This window comes from Bufo bufo, chromosome 3 (assembly GCF_905171765.1).
Source record: "Bufo bufo chromosome 3, aBufBuf1.1, whole genome shotgun sequence".
In the NCBI taxonomy this organism is placed as follows: domain Eukaryota; kingdom Metazoa; phylum Chordata; class Amphibia; order Anura; family Bufonidae; genus Bufo; species Bufo bufo.
This window is the reverse complement of record NC_053391.1, coordinates 683,476,200-683,491,776: the sequence shown is the minus strand read 5'-3', so window position 1 is coordinate 683,491,776 and position 15,577 is coordinate 683,476,200. Positions and strand designations below refer to the sequence as shown.

At 45.6% G+C, this 15,577-nt stretch overlaps 2 protein-coding genes across 2 annotated transcripts in view; both read left to right on the top strand.

Moving 5' to 3' along the window:
- Positions 1 to 15,577, top strand: part of LOC120996509 (diacylglycerol O-acyltransferase 2-like) — a 320,553-nt gene that overhangs the window by 122,875 nt on the left and 182,101 nt on the right. The gene's annotated exons all lie outside the window — the stretch shown is intronic.
- Positions 1 to 15,577, top strand: part of LOC120996507 (UV radiation resistance-associated gene protein-like) — a 57,879-nt gene that overhangs the window by 12,105 nt on the left and 30,197 nt on the right. The window contains exons 4-8 of the mRNA XM_040426446.1: positions 2,123 to 2,284; positions 4,110 to 4,184; positions 5,047 to 5,132; positions 11,934 to 12,039; positions 14,583 to 14,709. Of these exons, the coding sequence (XP_040282380.1) occupies positions 2,123 to 2,284; positions 4,110 to 4,184; positions 5,047 to 5,132; positions 11,934 to 12,039; positions 14,583 to 14,709 (556 nt within the window). The remainder of the gene's footprint in view (positions 1 to 2,122; positions 2,285 to 4,109; positions 4,185 to 5,046; positions 5,133 to 11,933; positions 12,040 to 14,582; positions 14,710 to 15,577) is intronic.

Here is a 15,577-nt window from a genome sequence, read left to right as displayed (position 1 = left end):
ACCCCTCCATATTAAGTTACCGATCCCCACCTGTATACAGCAGCTCATGTCTGTGTTTAGGCATTAACCCTTCATTAAACCTTCCCTGAGGCATCCATTTTTCATTTTTGTTTTTCACTTCTCGGATCAATCACTTAATTTTTCTGTTCACATAGTTTTTTGTTTTTTTTTTGCAGGACCAGTTGTGCTTTCTAATGGCGCCATTTAATATTACATATGATGTAGTGGGGAGCGGGAAAAAATTCTAAGCGGGGTGAACACAATTTTGCCATCGTTTTATGGTTTTGTTTTTACATAGAAAGAACCCAAAACATTTTCCCAAAAGGCGTTATACATTAAACGACGCGTATAACAATCAACTATACAACCTTCAAAAATATATCGAGTCTACATGTAAAGAAATAGATCAACGCCGTAGTTTATCAATTCATAGTATCTATTCACATGATTGACAATGCACAACAATTTAAAATCAAAGTTAAAACAAAAGTGACTGGTGGGGCGTGACTTAACGGGATGGTGAGGTCAGCAGGTGAGCTGCTCAATACAAAATTGGATGGCTAGCTCAGAAAATACTGTGCGATTCTAAAATCTACAGCCCAATTTAGGGACTGATGAAAACCCAAGCTGAATACATAAAAAAGGAGGAAATAAATCACAACAGCGAACAAATAATAAATACCAAATTAAATTATTTTCCACCACTTTTTATAATTATGTCTATGGAAGTGTGTGGGCTATTTATGCATGAGCTACCAAGTCTTTTTTTTTTTTTTTTTTTTTTTTTTTTTTATTACCTTCTTATGTATTTGTGTTTTATGACGTCATTCAGAGGGCAGATCTGTATGTCAGATCTATGGACTATTTAAAGGTATTTGCCAGGACATCCCCTTCCCCCTCTGATGTGAATAGTGTGGGTTTCTGGAGCGCACACCCCACATACACCCCATATACACCACACCCCATATACCTTAGAGAGCTGTGAACTTGTGTGACTCCGCTCAGGTTCGGCCGAGGGCTGCTTCTCATTTACCTCTATTTTGCCGCCCAGTAAGGAATGCAGGAATGTTAATAAAAGCCAGGAGGCCTCGTGTCTCTCTGTTACTGCCGGTAGCTCCCCAGGTCCTTCACTAGGAATGTATTTGGTGGCCAGGGGCTTCCATGTGGTGCCAAGTGCTGTGACCGACAACACTACGACCTCCTCCCCACCACCCACCTTACTGACTATTGGCGGGTAGTGACGGTCATGGTGTGTCCGGTAATGATAGCCATGTGCGCCGCTCCCTCTATCGGACTCTGTTAGCAGGGACCAATGTCAGGGGCTGGTAATAGTCTCCATATGTGTAGTGAGAACACAAGACCGGAGGGCATAGAGGGTGACTATGGAGGGTCCTGCCGTCACTACTGTAGAGGTTGGGCGAGTGGGCTGATGTGACTGCTTGGTGGGAAAGGTGTGAGTAGGGTTGCTTTGAGTACTGGGGGCAGTGGTGACTGCTGGGGGAAGGGTGTATTTGGAGGCTGCTGTAACTACTGGGGGAAGTATATAACATCCATTTTGCCCCAGTTCACACTGCTTGTGCTTCAGCCACACTACAGCATCCACTTTTCTGTAATGACAGATCCAGATTGTTTTTTCTGTATGTACCACAAAAAAGGAGGGGTCTGGTGCATGGGTGTGATGCCTTTTTCCTATGTACATGTATTAAACGGGTTCTCCGGGCTTTTAATATTGATGACCTATCAGATTGCCGGGGGTCCGACACCTGGCACCCCCGCCGATCAGCTGTAAGAAGGAAAGGCGCACGCAGTGTGTATGTGCCATTTCCCGTCTCTCTTCCTGCTGCTGCTGTGTCTATGGCAAAGCAGCAGCGAGAAGGAAGACGGCATGTGGCACCGACACCTCTGCCGATCTGATATTGATGACCTATCCTGAGGATAGGTCATCAATATTAAAAGCCCAGAGAACCCCTTTAAGTATTATACTGTGAACAAGGACTCAGGAGACTGAAACGCGCAGGTTATTATGGGTGAACTACTGCCGCCTGTGGAGTCTTCAGGTGTATTGTCTGAGATTTGGTGCCTCTGACAATGTTATAAGTAGCTTCCTTATCTTCCTCTGCAGAATCCAACATGGAGAAGCCTCGACTTCGGACTGATGCCTGACCGGCTGGATACATCGGTGTCCTGCTTCCTCGTCAGGATATGGGGTGGCAAGGATGATGATTATCGTCTGTTAATTGAATGGGAAGTAAATCTGGATGGACTCAAGTATTTGGGCCCTCAGGTAAGAAACCGTAAGAGTCTGACTCGTGTCTTCACTGTATGGTTTATTATAAGGCACAGTTTTATCATGTGGAACGGCTGGGATGGATGATTGCAGTACATGTATGTACATACTGTACTGATCCTGAGTTACATCTTGTATTATACTCCAGAGCTGCACTCACTATTCTGCTGGTGCAGTCACTGTAAACATACATTACATTACTTATCCTGAGTTACATCCTGTATTATACTCCAGAGCTGCACTCACTATTCTGCTGGTGCAGTCATTGTGTACATACATTACATTACTTATCCTGTACTGATCCTGAGTTACATCCTGTATTATACTCCAGAGCTGCACTCACTATTCTGCTGGTGCAGTCACTGTGTACATACATTACTTATCCTGTACTGATCCTGAGTTACATCTTGTATTATACTCCAGAGCTGCACTCACTATTCTGCTGGAGTCACTGTGTACATACTGTACATTACTTATCCTGTACTGATCCTGAGTTACATCCTGTATTATACTCCAGAGCTGCACTCACTATTCTGCTGGTGCAGTCACTGTGTACATACATTACATTACTTATCCTGTATTGATCCTGAGTTACATCCTGTATTATACTCCAGAGCTGCACTCACTATTCTGCTGGTGCAGTCACTGTGTACATACATTACTTATCCTGTACTGATCCTGAGTTACATCCTGTATTATACTCCAGAGCAGCACTCGCTATTCTGCTGGTGCAGTCACTGTGTACATACATTACATTACTTATCCTGTACTGATCCTGAGTTACATCCTGTATTATACTCCAGAGCTGCACTCACTATTCTGCTGGTGCAGTCACTGTGTACATACATTACATTACTTATCCTGTACTGATCCTGAGTTACATCCTGTATTATACTCCAGAGCTGCACTCACTATTCTGCTGGTGCAGTCACTGTGTACATACATTACAGGCCCTCCTTCGCTATAGTTGTCTATGCTGTGATGTAGGTGAGTTTTGTCTGATGAGGTATTATAATACATTTCTGTGCTCAGATATCACAGTGTCGTACCCAGTAACTAACCTATTAAATACCGGACACAGAGAAATCTATTATGGTGAATTGGATTCTGCTGCTATACCTGCTAAGCCGTGCCTCGTGCGCAGCTTAGCAGGCAGCTTTCCAGCGGCCAGAATGTCATGGTAACTGATTGGAACCCCGCAATTTCACTGCAAGGACTCCGATCGGAAGGCTGCATCCCTCTGCCTAACCTCACAGATGCTGCATATGATATTGAAAGCAATCACCAGTCGTTATATTATACAGCCAGCACCGCCCGCGTATGGAGCGTGCCCAGAGCAGCAGCCCTCTTCATACATTGTCTCAGCCAACGTGATGTACAGGCATGCCACGGTGGCTGAAGGGGTTAAAACACAAGAAAAACTATATAAATGTGTTATTGCTGTAATCGTACTGACCCAGAGAATGACGGTAACGGTTCCGTTTTACCGCATTGGGAATACCGTAACTAAACCCATAAAACGGGCTGATTGATTATTCAGTCTGTATTTGAGCATACTGTAATATGTAAGACGTGAATGGAGAGAGAAGCTCACGTACCCAAACAACTCTCATCATCTTCACCTCCTGTTTGCAGCACATAGTTGACGTGACCCACGTCCTCCTTACCATAGCCGTTTACACAACGCTGCTTTCATTTTGTAACCTGACTTAAAAGCGATTGCTGTAATGTGATTGGTTGCTGTGTAAATCTTCTCCATTACGGTCCTCTTGCGTCGGCTTCTTCACTGACCCCTCAGAACCTCTTCTCACTGTCTCCACAGATCCATGCCTGTAACCCGAATGAAATAATTTTCGGTCTCAACGACGGCTTTTATGGCGCCTCTTTCGAAAGTAAGGTAAGTACCTCTCGGGACGCACCTCGCTCACTGCGTATCCAGACAACCCTCCAGAGCCTTAACAGGTTAACATAGAAATATAGGCACTTTGATGTTTCTGATCCCTGCGGTCACGGACTGAATTGACCTGCGGTTTGTAGCGATCGGCAATACGGGGGGGGGGGGGGTCACAGGATCCCCCTAGGCATTGTCACAGGGTGCCTGCTGAATGATTTCAACAGACACCCTGTTCCGTACGTACTGGTATGCCCTGGGTCCTTAAGGACTCGGGAAACGGGGCGTACCAGTACGCCCCAAGTCCCTAAGGGGTTAATGTCACTATGTAAAATAAATCGTATATTATCATGCAATTTTCGCACTGGCCACAAGGACTAAATTATATTAAGACTTCCAGTCTCTTGAGAGCAGCTACACGGGCCGCAGACACAATGGACAGGAGCTGACCCAATTGACTTGACCTGTGCAGCGGGCCGGAGGGAGCAGATGAGCTGTGATATCACCTATTGTGAATGAAGGATCCTGCGTTATCTATACAGAAGTGTTACTTGTCATTGTAATCCTGTCTGAGAAGGGGGAACGGCTACTGAGAAGTTACCTGTAAACACAGGAAATCCGGAACTTTTATTAGGCCTAGTGGCCAGTGTGAAGATTGCAGAATTATAAATAAAAAACGCCAAAAATCCTAAAAGAATATGTTTAACATAAAAATGTGATTTTAAACAAAAGATCATTTTCTGATGACGCATTCCCTTTAAGCTGGCTGCCTGAGCAATCAGGTTCCCGAGCTGCTGTGTGGCATAGATGTGAATATTGCCTGATAGTTCGGCGTCTGCTCTGGATTTACAAGTCCTCTGTGTTTCAGGGTAATGCCGAGTCACGCAGGAACAGCCACCTGCAGGTGGAGCAGAATGCGGTGCGCAACTCCTATGGAGTCTTCTCTCTGCTGAGGTAGGTGACCCGACTGCTGTGTTTGTGAAGGGGGTCATATATTTTTTTATGTTCTGCTGTCTAAAGCCTGTCGTGTACCTTTAAAGGGGGTTTTCCCTTTGTATAGCGGATGTGCTTGCTCTCACAGCTCATCCCCATTGAAGTGAATAGGGTTGAGTGCGATACCAAGCGCAACCACTATACAAAATACGGCGCTCATAGGAGTGCTGTCTGCATCTTTTGCGGCCCCATTGAAGTGAATGGGTCCGCATCCGAGCCGCAAAAACTGCGGCTCGGTTGCGAATTAAAATAACGGCCGTGTGAATGAGGCATAAGGTTCTGTCAGATCTTCAGTTTTTTATCACACAGCTTTTCTGTAACCCTGAATGTCGAATCTGTCTAGTTTTAAAGGGGTTTTCCTATCCTCAGGTCATTTAATATCTATTCAGTGAGAGTCCGACGCCCCCCTCCAATCAGCTGTTCCCTTCAGTCTGCGGCTCTGAAACTAGCACTGTGAATGGATCAGAAAGCACAGCGCCGCTCAAAGTGTAGTGGCCACTTTGAGTCACTGCACCTCAGCTTTCATTGAAGTGAATGGGAGCAGATCTGCAGTTACCCCCAAACGACCACTACACTTTAAATGGAGCTGTGGTTCCCAGTTCCATTCACAGTGCTAGACTGCAGGAAACGGCTCATCAGCATCCCCTGTTTCTCATGTTGCCTGGTTCCATCACCACCTTGCTGTTGGCAGCTGCGGTCCCTGCCGTGGCCACATCTAGCCACTAGGCAACTGAACATTTTTTTTATTTTTTCCTGCTGAGCTCCAGTCTTCTGCCTCGGGCCATTGCTCTCCTGCTCCGGCTGCATGCCATGGTCTGGTTGGTGAGATAACCCTTATCCTGCGGATAGGTTCTTGTAATGTGACACCTTTAAATCAGGTGGTGGTTAAGTGTTTCATTGGCGGGGGTCCGATCACTGGGGCTCCTGCTGATCGCTAGAACATGTGTCCACCCATTTGAATGGGCCGACAGACAGGCAAACGCGCTACCGATCCCTTCTACTCTATGGCTTGTCCAATAGAGTTGGATTGATTGGCAGTACACATGCGTTTCTGCAGTTTCATTCAAATGGGGTAACATGGGCCCCTGTTCTAGCGATTGGCAGGGGCCCCAGTGGTCGGACGTCCGCCAGTCAGGCGCTTATCTATCTTGTCCTTCATCCTGTCACATCCTGACTGCTCTCATGGTGACAACCCTTTGTTACTGACCACGCGGCTACTGCTTCACCGCTACTGTATCTCTTGTGGGGGTCAAAACCCGGGAATCTGCATTCCTGTACTTCCTTGTGTGGAAGACCAGGGGATCCCATTGACTCCACACCCCAGTCTATCCAGAGCCAAACAAAATACAGTGTAGATAATCCACATATCTGAAACGTTACACCCTGAAATAAAGAGCACCTGTGATGCTTCACGTGTCCACCAGGTGGCGCTGTTGCTCTGCTGACCACTCGGCAGCATGCATGCTCCTTGTATACATTATTATAGCCGGCGTCCCCTCCACGCTGTCAGCGTCTCGGCCGCCCGGAGATGTCCTTCAAGTGGTGAGCTGACCTCTCCTGAGCAAACATTTACACTGAAGCCTAATCCTCTACTGTTTTCTCAAGAACGTCCCCTCCAGACCATCACTCCGGCTGATGCATATTACACTTAGACCAGCACTTGATGCGTATGACGGGAAGAATCCCTGCCTCTCCAGAGCGCACAGCCGCACGTCTAGGAATGCGGCTGTGACCTTATCGCTTCCTGGGAAATAAATAGGGGGCACTTAATGCGCTTTTTGGTGTTACTAAAGAGTACCGCAGATTACACGGAAATCTCATCCGAAGACCTCACACTAGTGCTGCAATACCACACACAACCTATGTTTTTGGATTAAAAGAGCTATCTTTTTCTAGTCATGGACAACCTCTTTAATGTAATGGAGACCATTTCCTAATGTGTTTATACACAGCAGCCAATCAGAACTGCAGTGTAGAGCATGGGGGAGGGCCATTAAAGCATCCAGAGCATCTAATGACATATGCAGAAGACTTCAGACTGCCACAGGCTCTAATAGACAGTGGAGCAAAGATGATGTCCCTTAATGGAGTAAAACTGCAGTGTAAAGCATGAGCGGTGCACACATGATTCATGCTTCTTCTTCATTCAAATTCTATCCGGCTGACAAACAGCCGAGCCCTGTGTTCATGAGGAAGCCCCTTTAAAGGGTTGTCAGGAATATGGATTATCATTGAATGGCAGCCATAATTTTCATTTAATTCACCATGGTCAGTGTACGTGCAAAATAAGTTCTCACACCAGCCATCAGCTGTCAGATAGCAGAGGTAGTGAACTCCACAGGAGGGCCCTGCTTTAAAGCCCCAGCCATATGGCAGGAAACTTTTTGCAGGCCACCTTTGTTTACAATTTCACACCCCATTCAGACAGCATGGATCCTGCAGGAAAACCTCCCTGCAGGGGGTCTAAGCCATTCCCCAGTTCAATAAAATCTAGCAGACAGCATGGAATCGGCGATTTATAAGGAATTATGAATCACCCAGCCATTACAGGTGCAAACTGGATACATATTTGTGTCCCGTTGGCCACGACGAACATACCCATGGTCTTAGTTTGGTGGTGGGATGCCAGGGAAGGGAGATATACATACAGTGCTTTGCAAAAGTATTGTTACATTACAGCCTTAAATTCAATGTTTTGTTAATCTGAATTGTATGTGACGGATCAGAACACAATAGTCTGTTAGTGAAATGAGAAAAATATATAAATAAAACTATTGTTTAGAAATAGAAAACAGAAAATTGGCATGTGCGTATGTATTCACCCCTTTGTTAGAAAGCCCATATAAGGCTTTGGTGCAACCAATTACCTTCAGAAGTCACATAATGAGTGAAATGATGTCCACCTGTGTGCAATCTAAGTGTCACATGATCTGTCATTACATATACACACCTTTTTTGAAAGGCCCCGAAGGCTGCAACACCTAAGCAAGAGGCCTCACTAACCAAACACTGCCATGAAGACCAAGGAACTCTCCAAACAAGTAAGGGACAATGTTGTTGAGAAGTACAAGTCAGGGTTAGGTTAAAAAACTAAAAATCCAAATCTTTGATGATCCCCAGGAGCACCATCAAATCTATCATAACCAAATGGAAAGAACATGGCACAACAGCAAACCTGCCAAGAGACGGCCGTCCACCAAAACTCACGGACCGGGCAAGGAGGGCATTAATCAGAGAGGCAGCACAGAGACCTAAGGTAACCCTGGAGAAGCTGCAGAGTTCCACAGCAGAGACTGGAGGATCTGTACATAGGACGACAATAAGCCGTACGCTCCGTAGAGTTGGGCTTTATGGCAGAGTGGCCAGAAGAAAACCATTACTTTCAGCTAAAAACAAAAAGGCACGTTGTGAGTTTGCGAAAAGGCAGTGGGAGACTCCCAAAATGTATGGAGGAAGGTGCTCTGGTCTGATGAGATTAAATTGAACTTTTCGGACATCAAAGAAAACGCTATGTCTGGAGCAAACCCAACACATCACATCACCCAAAGAACACCATCCCCACAGTGAGACCTGGTGGTGGCAGCATCCTGCTGGGGGGACTGGGAAACTGGTCAGAGTGGAGGTAAAGATGGACGGTGCTAAATACAGGGATATTCTTCAGCAGAACCTGCACCACTCTGTGCGTGATTTGAGGCTAGGACGGAGGTTCACCTTCCAGCCGGACAATGACCCCAAACACACGGCTAAAGCAACACTTGAGTGGTTTAAGGGGAAACATGTAAATGTGTTCGAATGGCCGAGTCACAGCCCAGATCTCAATCCAATAGAAAATCTGTGGTCAGACTTAAAGATGGCTGTTCACAAGCGCAAACATCCGACCTGAAGGAGCTGGAGCAGTTCTGCAAGGAGGAACGGGCAAAAATCCCAGTGGTCAGATGTGGCAACTGCTCCTAGAGACTTATCCAAAGTGACTTGGAGCTGTGATTGCTGCAAAAGGCGGCTCTACAAAGTACTGACTTTAGGGGGGTGACTGTTTATGCACATTGACTTTTTCTGTTATTTTATCCTATTTGTTGTTTGCTTCACAATAAAAAAAAAATAATATAAATCTTCAAAGTTGTGGGCACGTTCTGTAAATTAAATGATGCAAATCCTCAAACAATCAATGTTAATTCCAGGCGGTGGGGCACCAAAATACGAAAAAAAAGTCAAGGGGGGTGAATTCTTTTGCAAGGCACTGTATCTTCCACAGAAACCTAATAACGGTACCATGCTTGGACTCTACTGGTAGCTGGAACCCAGGCACATCCGTTGGTCCCAAAACTATCTCTCTGTGACCTTCTTACCTGGAGCTATGATCCCTAAAGGGTTTTGTGGGTCATTTGCTGCCAGCCCAGCAGGGGGGGGGTGGACCCCTCCCAAAGGCCAGGAGGGGAGGGGCCGGTTACAGTTTAAAAGGCTTGTGCCAGCAAGCGGGCGTGTCTTTTCTCTGAAGGAGGGTCACATCGTGCCATGTGTTTAGAGGGACCTGCAACCAGCTGACATCACTGCCCTCCATGTGAATACAGCAAAGGACTATCCATAACCCAATGGAACATTCATCTTCCCGGTAACTGACTTGTACTCTGTGTAATCCTGTTTGTACCACATTACCTGTATTTGTTACTTTAGACCACTGTATATATTCTGTGTGTGTATAGTGTTATATCTAGTGTGCCCTTAAGGCGATTAAATATATAATTTAATCTTGTGCGGTCTTGTATCTCGGTCACGAATCCCCACATCCGTGTTTCGGCCTAGTTATAAGCCACCGCGGGTTGGTTTCTCACCCTTATACACTGCGTGCAGAATTATTAGGCAAATGAGTATTTTGACCACATCATCTTCTTTATGCATGTTGTCTTACTCCAAGCTGTATAGGCTCGAAAGCCTACTACCAATTAAGCATATTAGGTGATGTGCATCTCTGTAATGAGAAGGGGTGTGGTCTAATGACATCAACACCCTATATTAGGTGTGCATAATTATTAGGCAACGTCCTTTCCTTTGGCAAAATGGGTCAAAAGAAGGACTTGACAGGCTCAGAAAAGTCAAAAATAGTGAGATATCTTGCAGAGGGATGCAGCACTCTTAAAATTGCAAAGCTTCTGAAGCGTGATCATCGAACAATCAAGTGTTTCATTCAAAATAGTCAACAGGGTCGCAAGAAGCGTGTGGAAAAACCAAGGCGCAAAATAACTGCCCATGAACTGAGAAAAGTCAAGCGTGCAGCTGCCAAGATGCCACTTGCCACCAGTTTGGCCATATTTCAGAGCTGCAACATCACTGGAGTGCCCAAAAGCACAAGGTGTGCAATACTCAGAGACATGGCCAAGGTAAGAAAGGCTGAAAGACGACCACCACTGAACAAGACACACAAGCTGAAACGTCAAGACTGGGCCAAGAAATATCTCAAGACTGATTTTTCTAAGGTTTTATGGACTGATGAAATGAGAGTGAGTCTTGATGGGCCAGATGGATGGGCCCGTGGCTGGATTGGTAAAGGGCAGAGAGCTCCAGTCCGACTCAGACGCCAGCAAGGTGGAGGTGGAGTACTGGTTTGGGCTGGTATCATCAAAGATGAGCTTGTGGGGCCTTTTCGGGTTGAGGATGGAGTCAAGCTCAACTCCCAGTCCTACTGCCAGTTTCTGGAAGACACCTTCTTCAAGCAGTGGTACAGGAAGAAGTCTGCATCCTTTAAGAAAAACATGAATTTAATGCAGGACAATGCTCCATCACACGCGTCCAAGTACTCCACAGCGTGGCTGGCAAGAAAGGGTATAAAAGAATAAAATCTAATGACATGGCCTCCTTGTTCACCTGATCTGAACCCCATTGAGAACCTATGGTCCATCAAATGTGAGATTTACAAGGAGGGAAAACAGTACACCTCTCTAAACAGTGTCTGGGAGGCTGTGGTTGCTGCTGCACGAAATGTTGATGGTGAACAGATCAAAACACTGACAGAATCCATGGATGGCAGGCTTTTGAGTGTCCTTGCAAAGAAAGGTGGCTATATTGGTCACTGATTTGTTTTTGTTTTGTTTTTGAATGTCAGAAATGTATATTTGTGAATGTTGAGATGTTATATTGGTTTCACTGGTAAAAATAAATAATTGAAATGGGTATATATTTGTTTTTTGTTAAGTTGCCTAATAATTATGCACAGTAATAGTCACCTGCACACACAGATATCCCCCTAAAATAGCTAAAACTAAAAACAAACTAAAAACTACTTCCAAAAATATTCAGCTTTGATATTAATGAGTTTTTTGGGTTCATTGAGAACATGGTTGTTCAATAATAAAATTAATCCTCAAAAATACAACTTGCCTAATAATTCTGCACTCCCTGTATAATCCCGTTAGCGGACCGGGCTTATATCAAACGAGAAGCTGGTGGCAGATTTCCCAGGCTGAGACGGCGCCGTTTCACTGCGGCAGTGAAAAGGCTCTCAGCTCGTTGCCTCTCTGAACCCGCGTGGACAAGAGCTGTCTGTGTAAACTGTACCAAGCTGACCTTACATGCTCCTCTGGAGGGCGTAACGTCTCGTCTTGGTAACCAGGGACCATACCGCGTCTCGTTCACATATTGGTCTTAGGATGCTCATTGGGTTTGAGCGCTGTGTTCCCAGCCACTGGCCGGGGTCACACGGGTTGTAAGTAATTCTTTGTATAGGACCGCCATGTCTTCATATGAGTGATGCAGCTCCATCTTTTGCAGGCTTCACCGGGCCCAATGTGCCATCAAGCAGACCCAAGTGACTGTTCAGAAAATCGGTAAGGAGATCGAGGAGAAATTGCGCTTATCTTCATCGAGCAGCAAGCTGGTAAGAATCGTGTAATCGCTGTATCGGCGCTCCGGCCGGCGGCTGAAGGTCCTCCGTTGTGGTCGTGTACAGTCATGGCCAAAAGTTTTGAGACAGACAGAAATTTAGGTTTTCACCCAGTTTTCTGGATCTTTTTGTTGAATCTCTCTATGGTAATAGTGAAGGACAATTGTAGAAATTGTTTATTTATAAATAGTTCTCACCTTTTCTTGAGAAATCCCTCAAGTTTATGTAAGGTCTCAATATTTCCAGTGATGACCCTTCTTTTCCTTCTGCAGTTCGCCCTGCCATGCTGGATGTCAGCTTCTGGGCCTCTTCATGTCTAGTCAGTGCTCGACGTTTATCACAATTTCTTTGGTTCTGTTTTTCCACCTGCTTTTTGAGGATTGATCACAGGAACACAATGGGAATTAGAACTGGGGGCCATCACGCTGAAAAAAAAAGCATTGGTCATCACCCGATTGCTCCTGGATGGTTGGGAGAGAGTGATGTCCCATACAGTCTTAAAGGGGTTGTCTGGGTTCAGAGCTCAACCTGGACATATCCCCTTCGCCCAGGCAGCCCCTAGCAGTGTTGCTGGTGACGTCACCAGCTCTGATGGGCAGGATTTAGTGCTGCCCTAGCTTGTTTTACCTCACCAGGAACAGTGCTAGGTGGAAGCCTCCGCCTAGCATTCCCATGGTGAGACCCGGTACGTCACCGAATCTGCTAAAAAAAAAAAAGCCCTTATCCTTGAAGGGCTGCCCGGGTGACTAAGGGGATATGTTTGGATTTAGCTCTGAACCCGCACAACCCCTCTAAAGGGTCTTTATAAAACAACTCTCCCCCCCCCCCCCAAGTCCTCTGTAGTCCAATCCCTGTACTTCCTGCAGAATGTCCATCTGTCCTGGAGGTTTTTCCTGGACAGAAGTGGCTTCTTTGCTGCCCTTCTTGACACCAGTCCATCCACCCTCACACCTGTCTGCTGCCATTCTGGAGCTGCACTGATGGTGACCCGATTCTGTAGCTGAATCCTCTTTAGGAGGCAGTCCTGGCACTTGCTGGACTTTTTGGGGCATCCTGAAGCCTTCTTTACAGAAATTGAATCTCTCTACTTGACCTTCTTGATAATCCGATAAAAGGTTGATGTAGGTGCAATCTTACAACCACCAGTTCCCTTGTCCGGTGATGCAAAGCAATGATAACTGCACATGTTTCCTTGGAGGTAACCATGGTTAACAGAAGAAGACAGTGTTTTTTTTACCTCCCTCTTCCCTGATATTGGCTGCCTTGTTCTTGTTAACATTTTTTCCTGAGCTAATGAGAAGGTCACTGGCGTGATTAAGTTCATTTTCATGGTGAGAAATAACTTTGTGCAATCAATTACAATTCTTCTGATCACTTTTTATAACAATCTAGAGTTAATACACATTGCCACCATAAAAACTGAAGAGGCAAACTTTGTGAAAAACCAAAATTTGTATCAGTCTCAAAACTTTTTTGGCCACGACCATATTCTCTTGTTACGAGTATTTGGGTACTTACTCAAACAAAATAAAACTTAAAGGGGTTGTCCAGGATTTTGATATTCGTTGTCTAACCTCAGGATAGATCATAAATTGGTGAAGGTCGGACTCCCGGCACCTCCGCCGATCAGCTGTTTGTAGAGGCTGTGGCGCTCCACTGAGTGCTGTGGGCTCTCTAAGCCAGTGATGTCACACTTATCTGTCACAAGGTCTAGGCGCAGCTCAGTCACATTCAGGTGAATGGGCTGCAATACCAAGCACGGCCACTGATCAGCTGGAGTACTGGGAGTTGGACCCCCGCCAATCAGATATTGATGACCTTTCCTGAAGATAGGACAATCGAAACCCCTTTAAAAGTGGGGCCCCATTTGAGTAGGGATTGTACCCTGTGCCTGTAGCACCCTAACAGACACCAGTAAACGTAATAATCCTCAAAAGTAAACCTAAAATGGTTATCCGTTTTTTAACTCCGGAGCAATTTCTTAATAAAGAGATTAGGGCTTCATTTTGCTAATACAAATCCCCTGCAAAGACCTAAAGAGTAACATTTCACTACCACTAGGGGGAGCTGATTGTGGAGTTCTGTGTATAATCTGTATTCGGTGAGTCCTTTAGTTCCCTCTAGTGGTGGCTGCAAACACCTGAAGTCAGAAGAACCCACTAAAGGGGTTTTACGGCACTTAAAAATTGAAGGTCTATCCACAGGAAAGGAATATCTAATTGGCGGGGATCTGACTCCTGGCAATCCCTCTGATCTGCTACTGGAAGGTGCTGCAGTCTCTTGTCTGGACTCCTGTGATGTCACACCCATCGGTCACATGACCATTGTACAGCTCAGTGCCGCTGTACAGTGCATGGTGCTATGCTTGGTATGCAGTGAGGAGGCCTCTTCACACATCTGATCAGTGGGGTCCAGGACTCAGACCCCCACCAGTCCAATATTGATGACCTATTCTGAGGATAAGTCAGATTGTTACCATGAGACACCATGACATTACTCCACGCGCTGACCCCGGTCGTCTAATGGTTTTTATGCAGAAAAAGGAGAGCGAGTGTTTACGACTGAAAATCCTGGTGCTTCAGGACGAGCTGGAGAGACAGAAGAAGGCTTTGGGTCGGGAGGTGGAGCAACTCCATAAGGAACGAAACGCCCTGAATGCTAAACGTAAGTAAGACTGAAATGCGTCATGTGTCTTTCAAAGAGTAATTCAGCAAAAAATGGTCTTTCAACATCTTAGAAGATCTGATCTGCTGGATCTGTGACTTCAGACCACCACAATGTTCTCGATGCTGGGCACTTTGAAACCCCAGGAACATAAAGCCTAAAAATAAATGATTTGTGGGATCCTGACAAAAAGTCTTGTAGAAATGAATGGAGGGCGGCTGTGCATGTGCGGTGCGCTTTCCGCTTTGTGGGCTCCGTTCTAGAGCTGGGTGCATGGCCCAGAAGTGGGACCAGAAGTCCCTGCAGCTGACAGACCTAGGCGGCATACCCTAGCGATATGCCACCGATGCTTGAGATGCCGCAACCCCATTAACCCTTTCCTGACGTGACCTAATAGTACGTCACATGTCGGGTCTTTAAAGATGGTGCTTGCTCCGCAGTGGACACCCAAGGCTATTGTCTGCGATTGGCATCTTCACAGATGCCTTGGTCAGAAGCTAAGCTATGTGTTTCCAGGCCTGGAACGGCTCCTCCACGTGTTGATCAGGGATGCCGTGCATTGTCTGTGAAAGGCCGGAGCATGCTGAGGCTCCTATGCCTTTTACAGGTATATTCCAATGTAGGCCTTCAGGTGGCAGCACTGGATTGGAATATACCAATCTTTGTATATTGTAATGGATAAAATTCCATTGCTTTATACAAATTTCAATCTAATGACAGCATGTTATAGTCACCTAGGGTAAGTAAAAAAAAAAAAAGTTTTTAAAAATATAAAAGTTTAAATCACCCCCCTCCCCTTCCCCAAACTGAAAATAAACATAAACAATAAAAAAAAGTCATAGGCATCACTGTGTCCGAAAATGTCCAT